At 39.4% G+C, this 17,949-nt stretch overlaps 1 protein-coding gene across 2 annotated transcripts in view; it reads left to right on the top strand.

Annotated features, from left to right (window-relative positions):
- The window catches only part of PKN2 (protein kinase N2), a 64,171-nt gene that overhangs the window by 36,973 nt on the left and 9,249 nt on the right, over nt 1-17,949 (top strand). For both annotated transcript variants that reach the window (XM_066623898.1, XM_066623899.1), the window contains 13 exons: nt 2,170-2,321; nt 4,433-4,550; nt 5,974-6,119; nt 6,218-6,431; nt 8,409-8,594; nt 9,985-10,094; nt 12,722-12,865; nt 13,530-13,605; nt 13,916-14,090; nt 14,285-14,411; nt 16,500-16,630; nt 16,714-16,789; nt 16,983-17,074. In XM_066623898.1, coding sequence (XP_066479995.1) covers nt 2,170-2,321; nt 4,433-4,550; nt 5,974-6,119; nt 6,218-6,431; nt 8,409-8,594; nt 9,985-10,094; nt 12,722-12,865; nt 13,530-13,605; nt 13,916-14,090; nt 14,285-14,411; nt 16,500-16,630; nt 16,714-16,789; nt 16,983-17,074 — 1,747 coding nt within the window. The remainder of the gene's footprint in view (nt 1-2,169; nt 2,322-4,432; nt 4,551-5,973; nt 6,120-6,217; nt 6,432-8,408; nt 8,595-9,984; nt 10,095-12,721; nt 12,866-13,529; nt 13,606-13,915; nt 14,091-14,284; nt 14,412-16,499; nt 16,631-16,713; nt 16,790-16,982; nt 17,075-17,949) is intronic.

The raw sequence follows: 17,949 nt of genomic DNA, 5'->3' as shown, positions 1-17,949 counted from the left end.
TTTGAAGTAGGTCTCTGGAACCTTATTAGGTGATGGAATCAAGGTGGTTATGATTTGGCCCTGAGCAAAAGATTCAGAACTTGCAGGACTAAGGAGGCCTAGACTCACCATGGCAGTGAGGCTGTTCATGTTCACTTGCAAGAGGCAGTGTGAGATTCCTGTAGGCATGAACCAGGAGGTTGCACATACACATCATGGCTTGTAACCCGTAATGGATTTTTCCTCCAGAAACTTGTCCAATCCCCTTTTAAAGGCGTCCAGGCCAGATGCCATCACCACATCCTGTGGCAAGGAGTTCCACAGACCACCCACACGCTGAGTAAAGAAATACTTTCTTTTGTCTGTCCTAACTTAAGCATTTCTTAAATAAACTGTATAGTGACACCTACCCATTCCTTTGCATCAATTAATTTGGAAGGAGATTTAAAAGCACTATTTCTGGTGGTTTCAGTTCTATTTCAGTAGTTTGCATCCAAAGAAGCAGAAGCAGGATCTCTTTCATACTGTTGCTAGCTGAATAAAAATAGTGAATAGGATGGGGGCTGTATGAGAAAGGAAAAACCTGTGGAAACTGGTCAAAGGCACCTTACCCAATCACATGCTCTGAATGGCATTGCTCTCCCCCTGGTTTGCAAACAGGTTTGCAGTTTTTCTAGGATTCAGACCTTCACCGGGATGCTTAGGTGATAGCAGTTGACTAGGAGTGCTTTTTACCAATTTTGTGCTGTAAACCAAATGCATCCTTTCTTGAAGAAATCAGACTTGGCCTCAGTCACTCATGCACCTGTCACCTACTTTTGTTAGATTCCAGTCATAAGTTTCAAGTGGAACCGCCCTTTCAGATGGTCCAGAAGCTTCAGCTAATTCAGAATATGTCTATGAGGTTTTTAGGAGCTGCTTATTCAGACCGTATTACATAGATCTCTGTCAGCTTCACTAATTGCCAGTTTCCAGGCTTAACTTCATAGTGTTGCATTTGACCTTTAAGGCTCTTAACATTATGGGACCAGAATACCTCAGGAATTGCATCCCCTCCTATGAAGATGCCTGAGACCTTTATTCCAGTATAGAGGCCCTCTTTGGGTGTCCCTCAGATGAGGACCTTTTTGACCTCCGGTACCAAGGATGTGAAGTTGCCTTATGGAAGAACTCTCTGGCTAAGCTGAAATCTACTTTTATGTAAATAGGTTCCCCTTAGGGGGAGAAAGCCAGGATAAACATATGGCAGATAAATCTGGATACCTGAATGACACACCCTGTGGCTGGTATTATACTTTGGTTTGTAAAACCCGCAACTTGTTTTATTTTTAATTACTCAAAAGTAGTCTCTAAAGTAGTTAATACCGAGCAGCGAGCAGTTTTTGTTTTTTTAAGTAGACCTTCAGCTAATGTCAGTCCTGTTGATTTCTTTTAATTAGCAATCATTTGGCATTGCAATCAGTGCTCTCCATTTGTCCTTTCTCTAAAATTCCTGGCATAAAAAAATGAATGGCTTAAGTGTTAGACATTGCAATCTACAGCAAATAGATACTAATGTTTGTGTTGTATAAGGAGATATCCACAGTATGCACATGGAACATTAAGGAGGTTCACAAAATCAACAGGCTCCGCAGAAATATTTCAGATGTAAAATATTCTATTTAGTAAGATCTCTTACGGCCATTGTCCAGAATGTTTTCCAAATTGCGAGGTTTAGGTCAGTAAAAGAATAGTTTGACATTTGTTTTTAGAAGCGCCCCCCCCCCCAACAAATTTGTGAAAGGGTCCCCATCTGAAAAATTGAAATCTTCTCATAGAAATGAACACTAGATGTTGAATATATGGATTTTGAACAAGGATACAATTTATTAAACAATGATTTTGAAGGTTATTATTACATCCTTGCTAGTCAGGGTGACCAGATTCAATGGAGTACAGGGTGCCTATACCTTTAACCATTATAGAAGAGGGAATTTTGGCAGGTGCAGCTCTTTAAACTCTTCCATATTGAGCTGCACCTGCCCAAATTCCTTCTTCTAAACAGTGATTAAAGGTATAGGCACCCTGTCCTCCATTGGATCTGGTCGCCCTGTTGCTAGTCAAATTGGCTTGCTAAAGGGGGGGAAGCGAGAGAGAAATACTAGTAGTTGTTTTGTTGCATTATGTAGTTGATCTGTCTGTAATTCGCAGATTGTCCCAGAACCCCGGATACACCAAACAGTGATCCTCGTTTTCCTACCAACAACAGGTTGATGGCCTTAAAAAAGCAGTTGGATATAGAATTGAAAGTAAAACAGGGAGCAGAGAATATGATCCACATGTATTCAAATGGTTCATCAAAGGTAGGACTTACAAATGGCATGCAAATACATCATCTTTCTAGCTTGTTTACAAATGACAAACTTGCTTTTCAGTTGAGAACATTGAGGGCCCAATCCTCTCCAAATTTCCAGCATTGATGTAGCTGTGCCAATGGGGCATGTGCTACATCTTGTGGTAAGGGGCTGTCATAGTGGCCTCCTTGAGGTAAGAGAACATTTGTTCCCTTGGGGCTGCAGTGCAGCTGCATTAGCGCTGGAAAGTTGGATAGGATTGGGCTCTGAGTCATCTTAGGCAAGACAGGTGATATAAAATAAATGCATACTTGTATAAAGAATAGCATCTTGCTGGTTATGGTCATGAAGAGTAATTTGTGTGTTGTTGTTTTTTGTATCCCTTCCCAATGGGTTGTATCATGATTTTTAAAAGATCCACTCCATTTAAAAGAATGACTCTGTTCATTACATGTTGAGGAGCTTTTATTACAAGAAGGTAGTCTCTGTAGTGTGGCAAACTGCACTGCGTAAAATATATTGTCATAATTTATCATTTTGCATTGAAACATAATTGTCAATGCTATTATGTATTCCTTTGTCTTGCAAACCAAGTAAGTGATATTAAGGCTGCAATTCTATCCACACTTACCTGGGAGTAAGTCCCATTGACTATAATGAGACTTACTTCTGAGTAGACGTGCATTAGGATTGGGCTGTGCATGTCCTTTCACTGGGAGAGTACTTGCTTCTTTGGGCTGAACTTGCCAGCTGAGGTTCATCCGAAACAATAAGAACAGCCCCACTGGATCAGGCCATAGGCCCATCTAGTCCAGCTTCCTGTATCTCACAGTGGCCCCACCAAATGCCCCAGGGAGCACACCTGATAACAAGAGACCTGTATCCTGGTGCCCTCCCTTGCATCTGGCATTCTGACATAGCCCATTTCTAAAAGGTTGGGTCTTTGTAATAAACAAAACCACGCTTTTCCTGTCTCCCCAACATTGCCTCCTAACAAGCTTTCCAAAAACACTACATCTGCTCCCATGAGTTAGTAGTGCTCCTCTTGGAGCCTAAATATTGATGTGTGGAGAAAAATCTAAAGAAATGCAAATTGCTACAAGTGAACTGAATGAATGTCGGAGACTAAGAGTTGGCAGTTTGAATTGGTTCCTGATGGCTCACTGACCTTCTTGAAACTCAATTTGTAGCTTTCCTGGCACCCTTTCGGTTGTGCATGTTAAATTATGCTGTTAATCTTAGCACAGTACTTTTAGTAAAGAAGAAAGCTGTTTCCTGCGAGCTCTTGCCATCATCTCCAGATATTAAAAAGCCATCTTTTCTTTATAAACTCTACCAGCATGTGCACAAACATATTTTCAGTGTGCTTCATTTGTGGAAACATCTTCAACATTCTCTACAGCAAACATTAGAAACATTACATTCTGGTGCAAATCCTGTTGTGATATATTTCTGGAACCAATGAATGCCTATAGCAATTTCATGGGTTTGCAGGAATTTAAGCCACGGTTGCATATGTTTCACATGCCATCAAAATCAGCACAAGGACACTTTGATCATAAGCAATGTGTTACCGAGTACAATAGCTTAACATTTTAGTTTTGGTCTCTGTGTGAACTTTGAATTGTTCTGTAGCACAGCAATTCTGCATTCTGAAGACTTCTGCACTGTCATTTAAACGGTTGTCTCTTACCTGATTTAGATTTGATTTTTTGTTTAAATGCTAATCCATCTTCTGGAAATGCTTTCAGTAGGTTGAAATATAGTTAGCAAGAATACGAAGGGCACAATCCTAACCCCTTTCGCCAGTGCTTTCCAGCACTGACATAAGGACAATGCAGCTATGAGGTAAGGGAACAAACATTCCCTTACTTTGAGGAAGCCTCCTTGAGTGACACCCAACTGCAGGATGCAGCACATGTCCCATTGGCACTGCTATGCCAGTGCTGGAAAGCACTGACATAAGGGGTTAGGATTGCGCCCAAAGTCAAATGAAAGGATTTGATATCTTCTGAAAACTATACTAGTTACTGAATATTCTTGAAAGCGCATGGACTGATGTTTGAATATCACTTGGAAATAAAAGATTTTTAAAATGTCTCATTTTATTTTCTTTTTAGGACAGAAAGCTTCTTGCAACAGCTCAACAAATGCTTCAGGACAGCAAGACAAAAATTGAAGTTATAAGAATGCAAATACTTCAGGCAGTCCAGACTAATGAATTAGCTTTTGATAATGGTGAAGTACTTCGAAGAAGAACTTTTCTGCAAACTGTTTATAAAATTGTGTCTATTCTTTCAATTCAGGCATTCATAGAACTTTTTTTTAATAGTTGCATGTGTGCCTGATCATATTTAAATTCCCTTATCACATGTGCTGGCTCCTACATATGTTGATGTTAGCACATCAGTTATTAGTGACCTAGATGGGTGTTTCACTGATTTGCTAACATGGGGTTATACCTATATGAAGCACAGCTGTTTTCAGAAGTGCCTTTTGCTCACAAATGAAGCATTGCACTCTTGCAGGGACCCCTTAGGAGAGCCCAAACTCCTTCCTTGACCAGAAGGATCCTCCAGTGATAGAACTGCATTCCATCTAAACTTGGGATACAACTTGTTAACACAACATGGGCCAATGCACATGGTAAATGCATTTAAATATGACTTCATACACCAGGAAACCTTACAGGTGTTCTGTGAGGTCTGTGTCCTTGATAAATCAGGGGATGCAGATATGTCAAGGAGTTGACACAGTATTTCCAGCCTGTTGCAGCCTCTCACCTGTGGCTCACCTGTGTCCTAGCCTCTCTCTTGGTGCATGGCTTGCTGGGAAACTGGAAGTCATGTATAATGTTCCAGCTGAATTCAGTGGGGAGAAATACTCATGGGATCCAAAGACTAACTAAAGTAGGTGCAGTCATTGCAGCCAAGAAACTCAAATCTCGTAGCATTATTTCCAGTAGATGAGCAGTTGCAACTACCCTATCAGTAGCTGTGTCTCAAAAGGGCCGCTCAGGCCTATTCTGCTTAGGCTTGTAGTAGAATTCTGAGATGAGAAAATAGTGTATACTGTATGGGGCTTCAATTAGGTGGGTGAGTGAGTGTCATTTTTGAATGTTTTCCTACATTAAAAATAAACATTCCTCCCTGCAGGTTAAACACTAGCACATGAAGAAGAGATTCTAGCCTAGTGCACACCCTGCTGTGCTTTATTTCTGCGGGGGGGGGGGGGGGGAAATAGGGGGTGTTTTGAACAATTGTGTGTGTTTTTTAAACCTGCCATCTAAAGTAGTATATCTTAGTTTGCCACATGAGACTCTACTGCTTGACTTCTGCCTCATTCTTCTGCATGTGTAGACAAGGCCCAATAAGTAGAGTTGTTTGAAAACTGTTATTTACCTTTCTCAAAAGTAAACCCATTGATTACTGAACTTGGTCTGTAATCCTGTCTTACTGGAAACAAACACTGCTAGTGCTTTCTTGTCTGAACCGGGGTTGGGGAGGAGCTCTTGTGGCTCATACAGCACATTCTTTTGCTTCAGTTTAATGATGAGTATTGGTAGCTATATAGCTACTATTTTCTTCTTCTTCAGAATATTAAAAGAATTGTCCTAAATGCATTAAAATAGTGTACTTAATATTTGTGTTTTTGTTTGTAGCAAAGCCTGTGATAAGCCCACTTGAGCTTCGGATGGAGGAATTGCGGCATCATTTCAGGATAGAATATGCAGTTGCAGAAGGAGCAAAAAATGTTATGAAGTTGCTTGGATCTGGAAAAGTTACTGACAGAAAAGCACTCTCAGAAGTAATTTTAATTTAACATGTACTAAACAAAATTTGAATTTTAGCAATTGTATTTGAATTATTTTCTGAAATCTTTTTTCTTTTTTTGCTGAACTCAAGGCTCAAGCAAGGTTTAATGAATCAAGCCAGAAGTTGGATCTCCTAAAGTATTCATTAGAGCAAAGACTGAATGAACTTCCTAAAAACCATCCCAAGAGCAGTATTATAATAGAAGAGCTTTCACTTGTTTCATCACCAACACTAAGTCCACGACAAAGCATAATATCTACGCAGAATCAGTACAGTACACTATCCAAGCCAGCAGCCTTAACAGGTTTGTTGAATCCAGAAACACATGAGCAGAATTCTGCTAATGCAAGTGGGTTTTTCCACCCCTTCTTCCTTACTGCAGTACTGCTCCAGAGAGTCAGGGAGCACTCTAGAAAGCTGTGGGTATGGTGGAGCATGTGGCAGTAGAAGGGGAGTATGGGTGAAAATGGAGGTGACAGCTTTTATGAATGGTTTTTTCTGCTCATCCAAGGGACCATTTGTATACAAAACCATGCTTTTTTGTATTCCTTTTATAGATGCTCATACTGAAATACAGGATGGCTCCATATTCACAGATTCAGTTATCCGCGGATACAGTCTGGGGCCCCCCCAGCATGCACACCCCTGCGTGCACCCCCTCAAGAGGCAAGGGGAACTCTGCTTCCCTTGCCTCCAGCGGGGTGTCTGAGCTCAAAGCCATCGGTCCTCAGCCTTTGCTGAGCTCAGACTGAACTGTGTAGCTCGAAATGTGCAACTTCCGGTTTCTCTGTAAAGCCAGGAGTGACTTTTTAAATGCCTTATAAGGCATTTAAAAAGTCATTTCCAGTTTCATGGAGAAATCAGAAGTTGTGGTTTTTCTATTGCAGAGCTCAGTCTGTACCCTGCAGAGGCTGGGGACAGATGTCCCAGGCCTCTGCTGAGCTCAGACTCCCCTCTGGAGAGGGCACATGCAGGGGGGCCAGGCTCTGATCCATGTATAACTGAATCCACAGATATGGGGGCTCCCTGTAATTGTTAAAATGCTTTGAGGATAATGGTGAAAATATTTCTTGTGTTACAGTTGTAGATAAGAAGCAGGAGAATGGCATACTCTCATTGGTTGACCATCCAGCTTGGTTTTAGGAATTAAAGGTCATCATAATCCCATGCCACTGAGTTGTGATTAAATTTGGTTTTTCCTGAACCAGGACTCCTACAAAACGTTCTTTGTTAATAACCTGAAGAGTTTTCGTGTTGCAGCAGTGCATAAGAAAGCATCTACCATTTACTTGTGCTAATGAGTTTTCTAGATTAAAGTAATTAAATACAAGAAATTAAGAGCTGGTATTTCACAAGAATACATTTGTACACAGGGGTTATGAAAGTTGAAGCTATATAGACCAGCAGTTCCTCTCAACAGTCTGTGTGCATCTGTAATTGCAGCACTTCATAAAGAAAATAAGTTCCAAGATATCTCGTATGCTTAATGAAGGTCTTAAATATATCCCTGCAGATTTTATTTGCTAACTTGAAGCAGGTGTTGAATACAAACTCTGTTCTTAGTATGTTGTTTACTAAATTATTTAATAAACAACCAAATTACAAGCACTAGCACAGCTGTTTGCTTGTCTTTCCCAAAATGAGTTTAGTTTGTTAACTGAAGTTGTAGCAGAACCAGTTGGTTACAAAACAATCCCCTCCCCCAATATATAGGGTCATGTTCTTCCTTCAGTGCAATGCTTCTGGGCCAAGAAAATGTGGGCTTGAGTTATAAATTGAATTTACTGCATTGAATGTTTTACTGTGTGTATGTTAAAAATGTGTGAGAGAAACAAACATCTTTTCAAAGATGGATGTTGCTGTAAAAAGCTGTGGATGCATGCCAGGGGACCATCCTTGATCATGATTTCCATCTATATATCTTTAAAAAGAGACATGTTAGTGGCTGGTACCCTACTCTCTGTGCACCACTCACCATTTTACTAGAAAGACTGGAATTTACAAGGAGGATTGTGGTGTTCTTACTGCCACCACGCAAAGCGAGGAAATCAAACTTAAAGTGTTGAGGTATCTCTGAAGCCTATAGGCCCTGGAATCTAAGGGGTTAGGTCAAAGATGGGTTAAAAATAAAGGGAAATTTGGGATTTCCACTTCATGTTTGTAAGGTCTTTGTACAGTTTTCTTAATAAGCAGGTGGCCTTTCTGTGCTCATGCTATTCATGTTTACTGAATTGGGTGCTTTGCAAGGAATATGAAATAAGGTAATCCTTTCTCATTTCAGGTACTTTGGAAGTTAGACTCATGGGTTGCCAAGATATTCTGGAGAATGTCCCTGGGCGATCAAAAGCCACATCTATCACTCTTCCTGGATGGAGTCCAAGTGAAGCAAGATCATCTTTCATGAGCCGAACAAGTAAAAGTAAAAGTGGGAGTAGCCGAAACCTTCTGAAAACAGATGATCTATCCAGTTCAGTATTAATTTTACTTTTTTGAGAGAGAGAGAGAGAGTGTGTGTGTTAAATATCTTCAAAAATATTTTCATAAAACCATTCATAATTGTAAATGCTAAATTCATTAATGGACCTTCTTCGGTATTTTCAAGCACTTAACTTTATTCAAGCTGGAGGTTTGAGCAAGTCTTGTTTCAGAACAGGTCTGAGATTTTCAGGACTATTTTTATGCAGGTGTGCATCACTTAAGGACAGGGATACATTCCCACACCCCCGTCCATCAATTGATGCCAGACATTAAAACAATGTCACCTGTCTAAACCTTCAAAGCCAAGGGGACGCTGTGCTTCCTTTGATTCTGGAGGCTTTTCTGAGTCCTGCAGAGGCCATGTGCATCGTATCATTCAGAACCTTGCAGAGCAATGTTCACCTGTAGTAGAAAGCATCTTGAAAAATGTTTCAAAAATCAGTAGTAGTAGTAGTAAGTGCTGTAGAGTAGTTTTCAGACATGCTCTTCCTCCAGAAGCTTTTAAATTTTGTGAAAGAACTAGGAGATCAGTGCAGCTGATGATGAGCAAGTCTCCACCCCCTGATTTGGAATGTGCTCTGCTAAGAAATTCTTTTTCAAACAATCTTTCTGAGCTTTAGCCCATTGTAAATATTTTCCATGAAGTGACTCTCCCTCAAGCTTATTTCCACCACCTCCTTCCATTTCCCCCATGAATTACCTGATGGTGGCAATGTGATGTGGGGTGCACTCCTAACAAAGAGGATTGGTGCCAGGGCTTCCATTATTCCTTAGAATATGACAGTACTTAGGCACCCTTCTAGACTGGATTTTTCAGGGGTCCTGAAACCAGAATACTGCTGCAACACTATTCTATCCCTAGGACATAATGGAAACCATGCTGTTGGTCCTCCCATCACTGTTACTAAGTAAGTTTGAGTGGAAAGGAAAGAGGGTTGCTTTGGCTGCTGTGGCAGTGTGGGCTAGTACCAGGACCAAGCACATAGAAGCTGGGCCCAAAATTCAGAGGCAGTTTGGATTCAGCTTATACTGAACTTGAGAATTCCAAATGGGGGATGTTGGTTCTGAAGTTGCCACAGTTGTTATTTGCAACCAAACAACGTCAGGTGAGTAATGAGATTAAACCTTTTGAAACATTAGGTTAACTAATCAAATCCAGAAATCTCATTGAATGCTGTGCAAGTTGGGTACAGGACAATAATAAGCATGAAAAATTATGTTAAATAGTCTCCAGATTAACAATGCTCCAGATCCTTATATCTCAAACTAGTATTTTTGTTGTTTCATTCCTGTTGCATAATCATTGCCACTTTTTTTGTTCGTGTTTTGGGAAAATCCTCTTAAAACTCTTAAGCTGAGTTTGTATAATTTACTTACAGATGAAGTCTGTGCTGTTTTGAAGTTGGACAATACTGTGGTTGATCAAACTAGCTGGAAGCCTATTTCCAATCAGTCATGGGATCAGAAATTTACACTGGAGCTAGACAGAGTAAGGATTTTTAAAAAATTGTTCTTGCCAGTTTGGTAATTTTCACATGTGTACACACCCATACTATTTTGTTGTTGAAAAACAAATGGTTTTTCAAGATTTATTGCCCTAATGTCTTACAACCTAGATTAAAAATGAATGTGATCTTAATGAGGAAAATGTTTGACTTTTCATTATATGTCACGTATTTTAGTTTAAAATTCAAGCACTATTTGCCCTTTTGGGGAAAAAAGTGAATGCTACTCTTAGAATGAAGTGGAAATGTTGTACAATGAGGCTCATATGTTTGGCAGAATTCTCTGGACACTTGCATTGTGTCTAGTTATAGATTGCTATTTAACGAAAATGAACTGAAATGTATGATCATAGAAAACATTTATTTCTGCAAGACAAGTTCATTAAGTACACCTTCCGGAATTAGCAACAGAAACAAGATCAAGCTTCAAGATTTTTAACATTTTGTGTCTAGCCAACCAAAAATTCTTAAAATGAACACAAACCCTTAATTTGCTATTTTCATAGTCTGCCAGCTAGTTTGTGTGAGAGCGAAATGAAACTGATGTTGGCCAATATTATTTCAAGGTTAGACATATACCACATTTTTACAGAAATGATAATCTGAAATAAGGCTTGTCAATAAATTTGAATTTTAAAAAAAATTTAATGATGTGCACTGATGTAAGGTTAACATTCTGATTTAGCTGTTGTCTCCTCCCAAAAAGAGAGAGCTAACCCCATTTAGCTAAAATATCTGCTCCAAGAGAGCACGTGTGTATTTTAATCCAGGTCAAGATCAGTATCCTGCCAGGGACTAGAAGGTAGTACAGAGCAACAGAGAGTCTGCTTCTGTGGGCTGGCACTTTTACCACTGCTCAGCCCCTTCATCCAACAACAGTGGCTTCTTCTTTCCCACCCATCCTCTAGTCTAGAGGAAATACCCACCCAGTAGCTGGAACCGAGATTGTCTTTAATTCTGGGGAACAGAAGATCCATACCTACCATCCTTCCAGCTCTTGTTACAAGTGTATTTTTGTGTGAGTTTTAAATTGTATGATCCTTTTGGAACTAGTCTTAGCTGAAAATTAGAATATAAATACATGCATACTTAAGTCCTATTTAGTACAATAGAATGTAAGGATCTTTGATTCTCTCTAAAATGTATATGTGGTGTGAAAGAGGTCTGAGGGTCAGAGCCAGTTCACATCTGCAAACCAGACCCTTTTGTAGAAGCCTGAGCAGAGTTGGCCCAGGGCTATCATGACAATGGAAATGGCTTCAGCCTGTTTCCATGGTTTCTGCATGAGATCCCACAGGGGGGCTGGAGGGAGAGTGAGAGAGAAATGGCAACTTATGATTTAGACTTAACACTGTTTGAATACTGAAATGTCACCTGTCTCTCTTGCTATAAAAATATATTGCATAGCCTGCATTGTAGGATAAACTGTTGCTTTTGAACACATACAGTAGTTTAGCCACAGTGGAAATAACAGACCATAAATCGCTTTAATTCAGATGTTCTGAACTACCTATGATACGTGAAGTACTTGTGGTATTTTCTTCTGCATGTATGGAAGTTGTTGCAGCTGGTTCTATACAGTAGTATTTATCTTGTAAAGTCATGTGCAGTATTTTTATGACTCATCTTTCATAAAATGGATTGCTGTAAAGTAAATGTTATTGGATCTATATATGAGTGTTTTTATAGCGGCTGTTTTAAATAGCCATGGAACGTGTTCTTCAGGCTTCACAGCAAAAAATTTGTACACTTTTGTTGCACAGTTTGTTGAGCCGAATGTGAATTCTTCTCAATGGCCACAACTGGGTTTTCATCAGTATGCCAGATGTGAGGGAGGGCACCAGGATGCAGGTCTCTTGTTGTCTTGTGTGCACCCTGAGGCATCTGGTGGGCCACTGTTGAGATACAGGAAGCTGGACTAGATGGGCCTTTGGCGTGATCCAGTGGGGCTCTTATGTTGGAGAAGGAGAGGGTCATTTCTGTGATCCCTTCTGGGTTCTCTTGAAAACTGACTGTTTAGTGTTTCCCCTTACTTGTTTCTCGCCTTTAATAGTTAGACTTTCTGAGCCAGTTCATACATAATCTGTAATTGGAACCAAGCAGCAACTGTTACCCTGCACATGCCTGATCTTGTCTGATCTTGGAAGCTAAGCAGGGTCAGGCTTGGTTAGTACTTGGATGGGAGACTGCCTGGGAATACCAGGTGCTGTAGGCTTATACCATAGTCTTTCGAGACTGAAGGTTGCCAACCAATTGGAACCACCCCAGTAATTCATAAAGAAAGTGATTTCATGTGGGTAGGACTAGTAATGTGGTTACTTCCCATGACTAGCAATGTGGTTACTTCCCATGACTAGCTACTATGGGGGGGAAGGGGTTGCAGAGGGATGATACCAATGTGGGAAGTATCCATGACATTTCCACCACTATGATCCAGTTTCTTTTTACCTTACTGGAACAGAGTGGTGTAGGAACTTTGCATTCAGAGGCTCTCACACTGCTGGTAGTAGCAAATAAACTGGCTCTTGCACTTATATTTTCAAATGTTGTATTCAAGAACATAACTCTTCCAGTTCATATTAATTTATGTTTATTTCTAATCTCTCTTCAGTCACGTGAATTAGAAATTTCTGTTTATTGGCGTGATTGGAGATCACTCTGTGCAGTGAAATTTCTGCGGTTAGAAGACTTCTTAGATAACCAGCGACACGGAATGTGCCTCTACCTGGAACCTCAGGGCACTCTGTTTGCAGAGGTAGGTACAAAGAATTTTTCAAAAAGTAATTATATTGTAACAAGCTCTGCTTGTGGCTGCCCATGAAGTCAGCCCTAAGACTTCAAGAATGCAAAATGCAACAGCCAGGGTGCTTTTGGATGTTCACTGGTCTGAGCAGATTATACCCGTGCTCTGGGCTTTGCCCTGTCTTCCAGTTAATTTCAGGGTGCTATTCAAAGTGCAGGTTATGACATATAAAACCTTTTATATGACTTGGATTAGTGTCCCCGGAAGATGGTTGTGCTTCACATGAGCCTGCTCATATATTGCATTTGTCATCTGGGACCCTGCACTTCATCCCACCACCTGGGGAACCATGGTTGGCGGGAACACGATGGCTTTTCCAGTGGCGGCTACCTCCCCAGCAAGTCAGGCCGGCTTCTCTGCTGCCTGTTGTTGAGCTGTCAATAAAGACTTGTCTGTTCAGCCTTTCCTTGATTTGTATTTGTGTCATTGTCTGCTTAATGTATGTTAGGTTGGATTTCATTGGTTTATGCAAGCTATAAGCCACCTTAATTACTCCTTTAATGAGGTTTAATGGCAACCTATAGATATTTTAATAAAAGAGAGAAAAATTATTCAAGTGTTTGAATAATTTATAGTTTAGAATTTTGAAGCTTAATATAACTTCTTTGGATTCCAGGTTACATTTTTTAATCCAGTTATTGAAAGAAGACCAAAACTTCAAAGACAAAAGAAAATTTTCTCCAAGCAACAAGGTAACACATTGTTATGGATTCAGACTACGTTGTAACATTAGGAGTGAAATAGTTTTGTATTCTAAAAATGTACCTACACTGCAACAAGTTGATCCTAAATTGTTAGAATTTCATGTAAAAATATTTGTTTAGAATTTGTAGATAAGCCTTTAAATAATGAAATCTTTAAAAAATATTGGGTAGGAAACTATGGAATATTACGTGTTCAATTTATCCATCTAAACACAAACTAATGAATATGAATTCTCTTAATTATAGCTTTTGGTGATAAGTAGAAAAAAGACTTTCATTCCATTTTCTTTATCTACAGGCAAAACATTTCTCAGAGCTCCTCAAATGAATATTAATATTGCCACCTGGGGAAGGCTGGTGAGAAGAGCTATTCCTACCGTAAATCATACCGGCACCTTCAGCCCTCAAGCTTCTATTCCTGCTACGGTGCCAGGAGTTGATTCTCGCATTCCTGAATTAGCATCCCCAACTAGGTGAATGGCTGACATTCTTAAGTAGAGTTTGCATATAAACCTTATAGTGACACACCTGTAATGTACAAGGAAGCACAAACTTGCTTACCTCCTGGAATTGTTTTCAAATCAGCAATCGTAAACTAATGTTTAATGTACATTTCTGTTCCCAAGAAGTGGCACCATGCTCACTAAGCAACTTGCTTTCTTTTAAGTGACTCCCCTGTAACGAAATTGGAATTTGAACTTGAACCTGAAGCCCCCCTCACTCCACCTCGTGCATCTTCTCTTGGAGAAATAAGCCAGCCATCAGAGCCAAAGGCTCCAACCACATCTCTTCAGGCAAGGTTTCTTATCTAAATTTAAAGGTGTTGCACAACATTTTGTATTTTTTTTAAACGTTGTGTCTAAATATCTTCATAAGGACAGTATTCTTGAATACTTTTTGTACAAAGTGTGCTGAAGTTTTCTGTGTGCAGTTCTCTTGGCCAAGGTATCCAAAGAAAATTCTTAATGTGTATTTAGACTCCGTTCATGATGGTCACTCTGGCCAATGGACAAGACTATTTTTTAAAATGTTTTTGCACCATATCAAAAGTTTGATATGCAGGCCAGAACTATTGGAGGCTTAAACTTACCTGTGGGAGTATTTGACTTGACTTTCTTTTGAATCACACACACACACAAACTCATCCCATGACATATTCCACAGACTGAATTTGCAATTTGTTTCTGCATAAGTCTTTTGTGACGGGGCTGTTATTCAAAAATGCAAATCTAAAGCACCCTTGATTATCCAGACCTAGCTGAACAAATATTTTTATCTTTATCTTAACATTCTAGATATTTTCACTCAACCTAATCAAAACTTAAGCATGACCTGAGTTTTTAACTATATTTTATATAGCAAATAAAGACATTTGTATTGCACCTTTCAGTCATATATTTCGCATCACAATAAACTTAATGAAGACGAAGTTGGACAAAGTTAAACATGGGCAGCAACAAATTTTGTGTAATCGCTTGTTTGCCTTCCAAAAAACCTGCCAAAGTGACAAGGCTTTATGTAGGCTTCTAAAAATTACTGTAGATGCTTGCCCATAAGTTGATCTCCCTGATAAGGCAAGGGCAGGTTATCAGCAAAAAATCATTGAAAGTTCCATGATTCTCAGATAAGCTGAGGATGAAACTTGTGAGGAGGAGCTACAGAATCTAATTGCCCTGGAGCCTGTTTGAAAAGGGGGAAATGAATCTGAGTCACTCTACTGTTTTTGAAGACATTAACAAGGTGCTTATATATTACTGTGTGCCATACCCCCAAAAGCAACAGAGTTGAACATTGCATTGAATTGCTTAAAAAAAAATCTGTTTGACTCTGCAGAAAAGTATTTGCAGTTTTAAAAACCATCCAAAGCAAATGCAGTACCAATATAAAGCACCATAAACAGCTTATCCCAGCATAATACCCTGCTCCAATTGCTGCCAGACAACTTTTTATACTGTTCACTGTCGTTTTAAGAGGCACTTCTGGGTTTGTAGGTAAGGGGCCTGCTCAGAAGACTCTACAACAGAGCTCTGACAAATGTAAACAAAGCAGTCACTCAAAATGTTCCTCAGAAGCTTCACAGATTCTCTGCAGGCACTTTTAAACTCCTCCAGGCTTCTCCTGGCTGCTATCACAGCCTGAACAGTCCTGACCCCTGAGTGAACCACAGATAAGACAAGGTGTCAATCTGCGCTTGATTTATTAGAAGAAATTTCAGGAGTTGTAGGCGAGTATCTTCAGTAAACTGATGGACACTGATGCAGAGCATTTCCAGACTTTTGGGCCAGTTCTGTGAAGACCCTATCCTTCACTTTTTGCTCCTCCTTTCAAGAGGGCATCCTGAGCAGGGCATCCCCAGAAGACTATGGCAAGTGTTATACTGATATGGGAAGAGGCAGTTTCTAATGAGAATTTTAGTCTATTGAAAGATATGAGCATGTTTTTGAGCCAGGCTCATCAATATCCATGTGTCTGGTCATGTGTGGGTCATAGAAATGACCCCCAGGTGAACAAGCAGGAAAGTGTGGGGAAAAGTGTAGACACAGTTTTCTTTCATGTTATCATTTGTAAATAGTGTTCAGATATTTATAAGTTTCTTGTCTTTAGTATCTTTTAGAGCACTCATGGTAAACTATTTCTTTAGTCAAGTTCCTGTATATTTGCGCTCTTACCCCAAGCAGTGCAACTAATTTAGCAAAAGAGTATTTTGTAGAAGACTTCTTCCCATAAGGAATTTTGGTCAATCCGAGATTCTTAGTTCCATCATCCTGAATCTGAAGGTTACTAATGTAGCATTATACTTCTAGATAGTGTACTTTTCCCATTTCTAGCAACTTTCATTTTTTTAAATCTTCAGATTTTTTTTTCTTCTACACATTTCACAGGATGCAGAAACGTTTGATTTTGAGAATGACAGAAATAATTTTGTCCCCAAACTTCAGCCGGAAATCAATTCTGAGATTCAGAATTCAAACTCTGATATAGAGTATACTATACGAGAGCCTGAAGATAGAAGGTAAGCCATCTTTATATTAGTATTTATTTCCATGTTTAGTAGAAATATTTTGATTCTGAATATTTAAAATTGCTATATTTCAGAATGCAACAGAGATTTCAGTTTAGTTTACAAGACTTCCGATGTTGTGCTGTACTGGGTAGAGGACATTTTGGAAAGGTATGTTTGATTATGATTATAGTTCTGACTCCCTCAACATATTTTCCTTTTTGTCGCAATTATTTTTCTCTTTCTTATGTGCTCAGTGGTGAGCTTGTCAGTTTTGAACAGCTTTATAATATTGTTTTGAAAGTAGTTATAAAGCAGTAGCCATAAATACAGTGGAAAACATGCTCTTTGTCCTGTGTTCCAGGTCCTGTTGGCAGAGTATAAAAATACAAATGAAATGTTTGCTATTAAAGCCTTAAAGAAAGGAGACATTGTTGCTCGTGATGAAGTAGACAGGTGAGTATGAAGAACAGACATGATTAACTGTAAGGCACATTCAGGAGATTTTAAGTGCCGTGATAGAAAGCACTCCTTTAGGTTGACACAAGGGAATTTTTTATTTCCCTCTTTCTCCCTCCATCCCCTGCACATCTTGACATGGTTGGCTGCTGTGCTTTATTTGCCAATTTCCTTTTGAAATTCCCCAAGATTTGCAAAATCAGGTAGAGTGTGTACATGTGTAGTAGAAACACAGGCTCAAAGCCCCTTTGGCACGTGGAACTGGTTGTGCAGTCCTTTAGTTTTGATTGTTGACTGCCGTGAGCAACAGAGCTTGAAACCCTCATCCTGCAGCACTTGTACTCAGAATCATATTTAATAGTAAGTTACAGTTGTGTCAACAGGAAGTTGATTTGTAGTTACCAACCTGTTTTTATATGTAAGTTATGTGAGTTCATGCACAAATGTATGCAAAACATTGTTTTGTAAAGAGCTACTGTATTGCATCACATTTGTATCTCATTCTTTCAAAACCTCAGTACAATTTAGTTGATGTTTGTGCCATTGTATCAAGCAAATCCTGACCATCTGTGTATTGTTGGATCATAGTCATTAATTATGCTAAAGATTTCTGGTGGAAGAGTGTCCTTGTAATGACCTCATTCCAGTTAGGATCTGCATGTGTTTTCATAGGTGTTTTCATGAGGAACCATGCAGTTGAGTGGGTGTTGCATGCCTGGTTCCATTTCTTGATCTAGCTGTTGAAAATATGCTCATGCAGTCCTCTTTTTTAATTATTTATTTATTTATTTATTTTTGTTAACACAAACATATAACATACATTTAGGAGTGCTAAATACGATATACCATTACTAATTAATCATACTATATCT

Source organism: Tiliqua scincoides, chromosome 4, assembly GCF_035046505.1.
Source record: "Tiliqua scincoides isolate rTilSci1 chromosome 4, rTilSci1.hap2, whole genome shotgun sequence".
Lineage (NCBI taxonomy): Eukaryota > Metazoa > Chordata > Lepidosauria > Squamata > Scincidae > Tiliqua > Tiliqua scincoides.
Note: the sequence above shows the minus strand (reverse complement) of the source record. Positions and strands in the feature narration are given on the sequence as shown.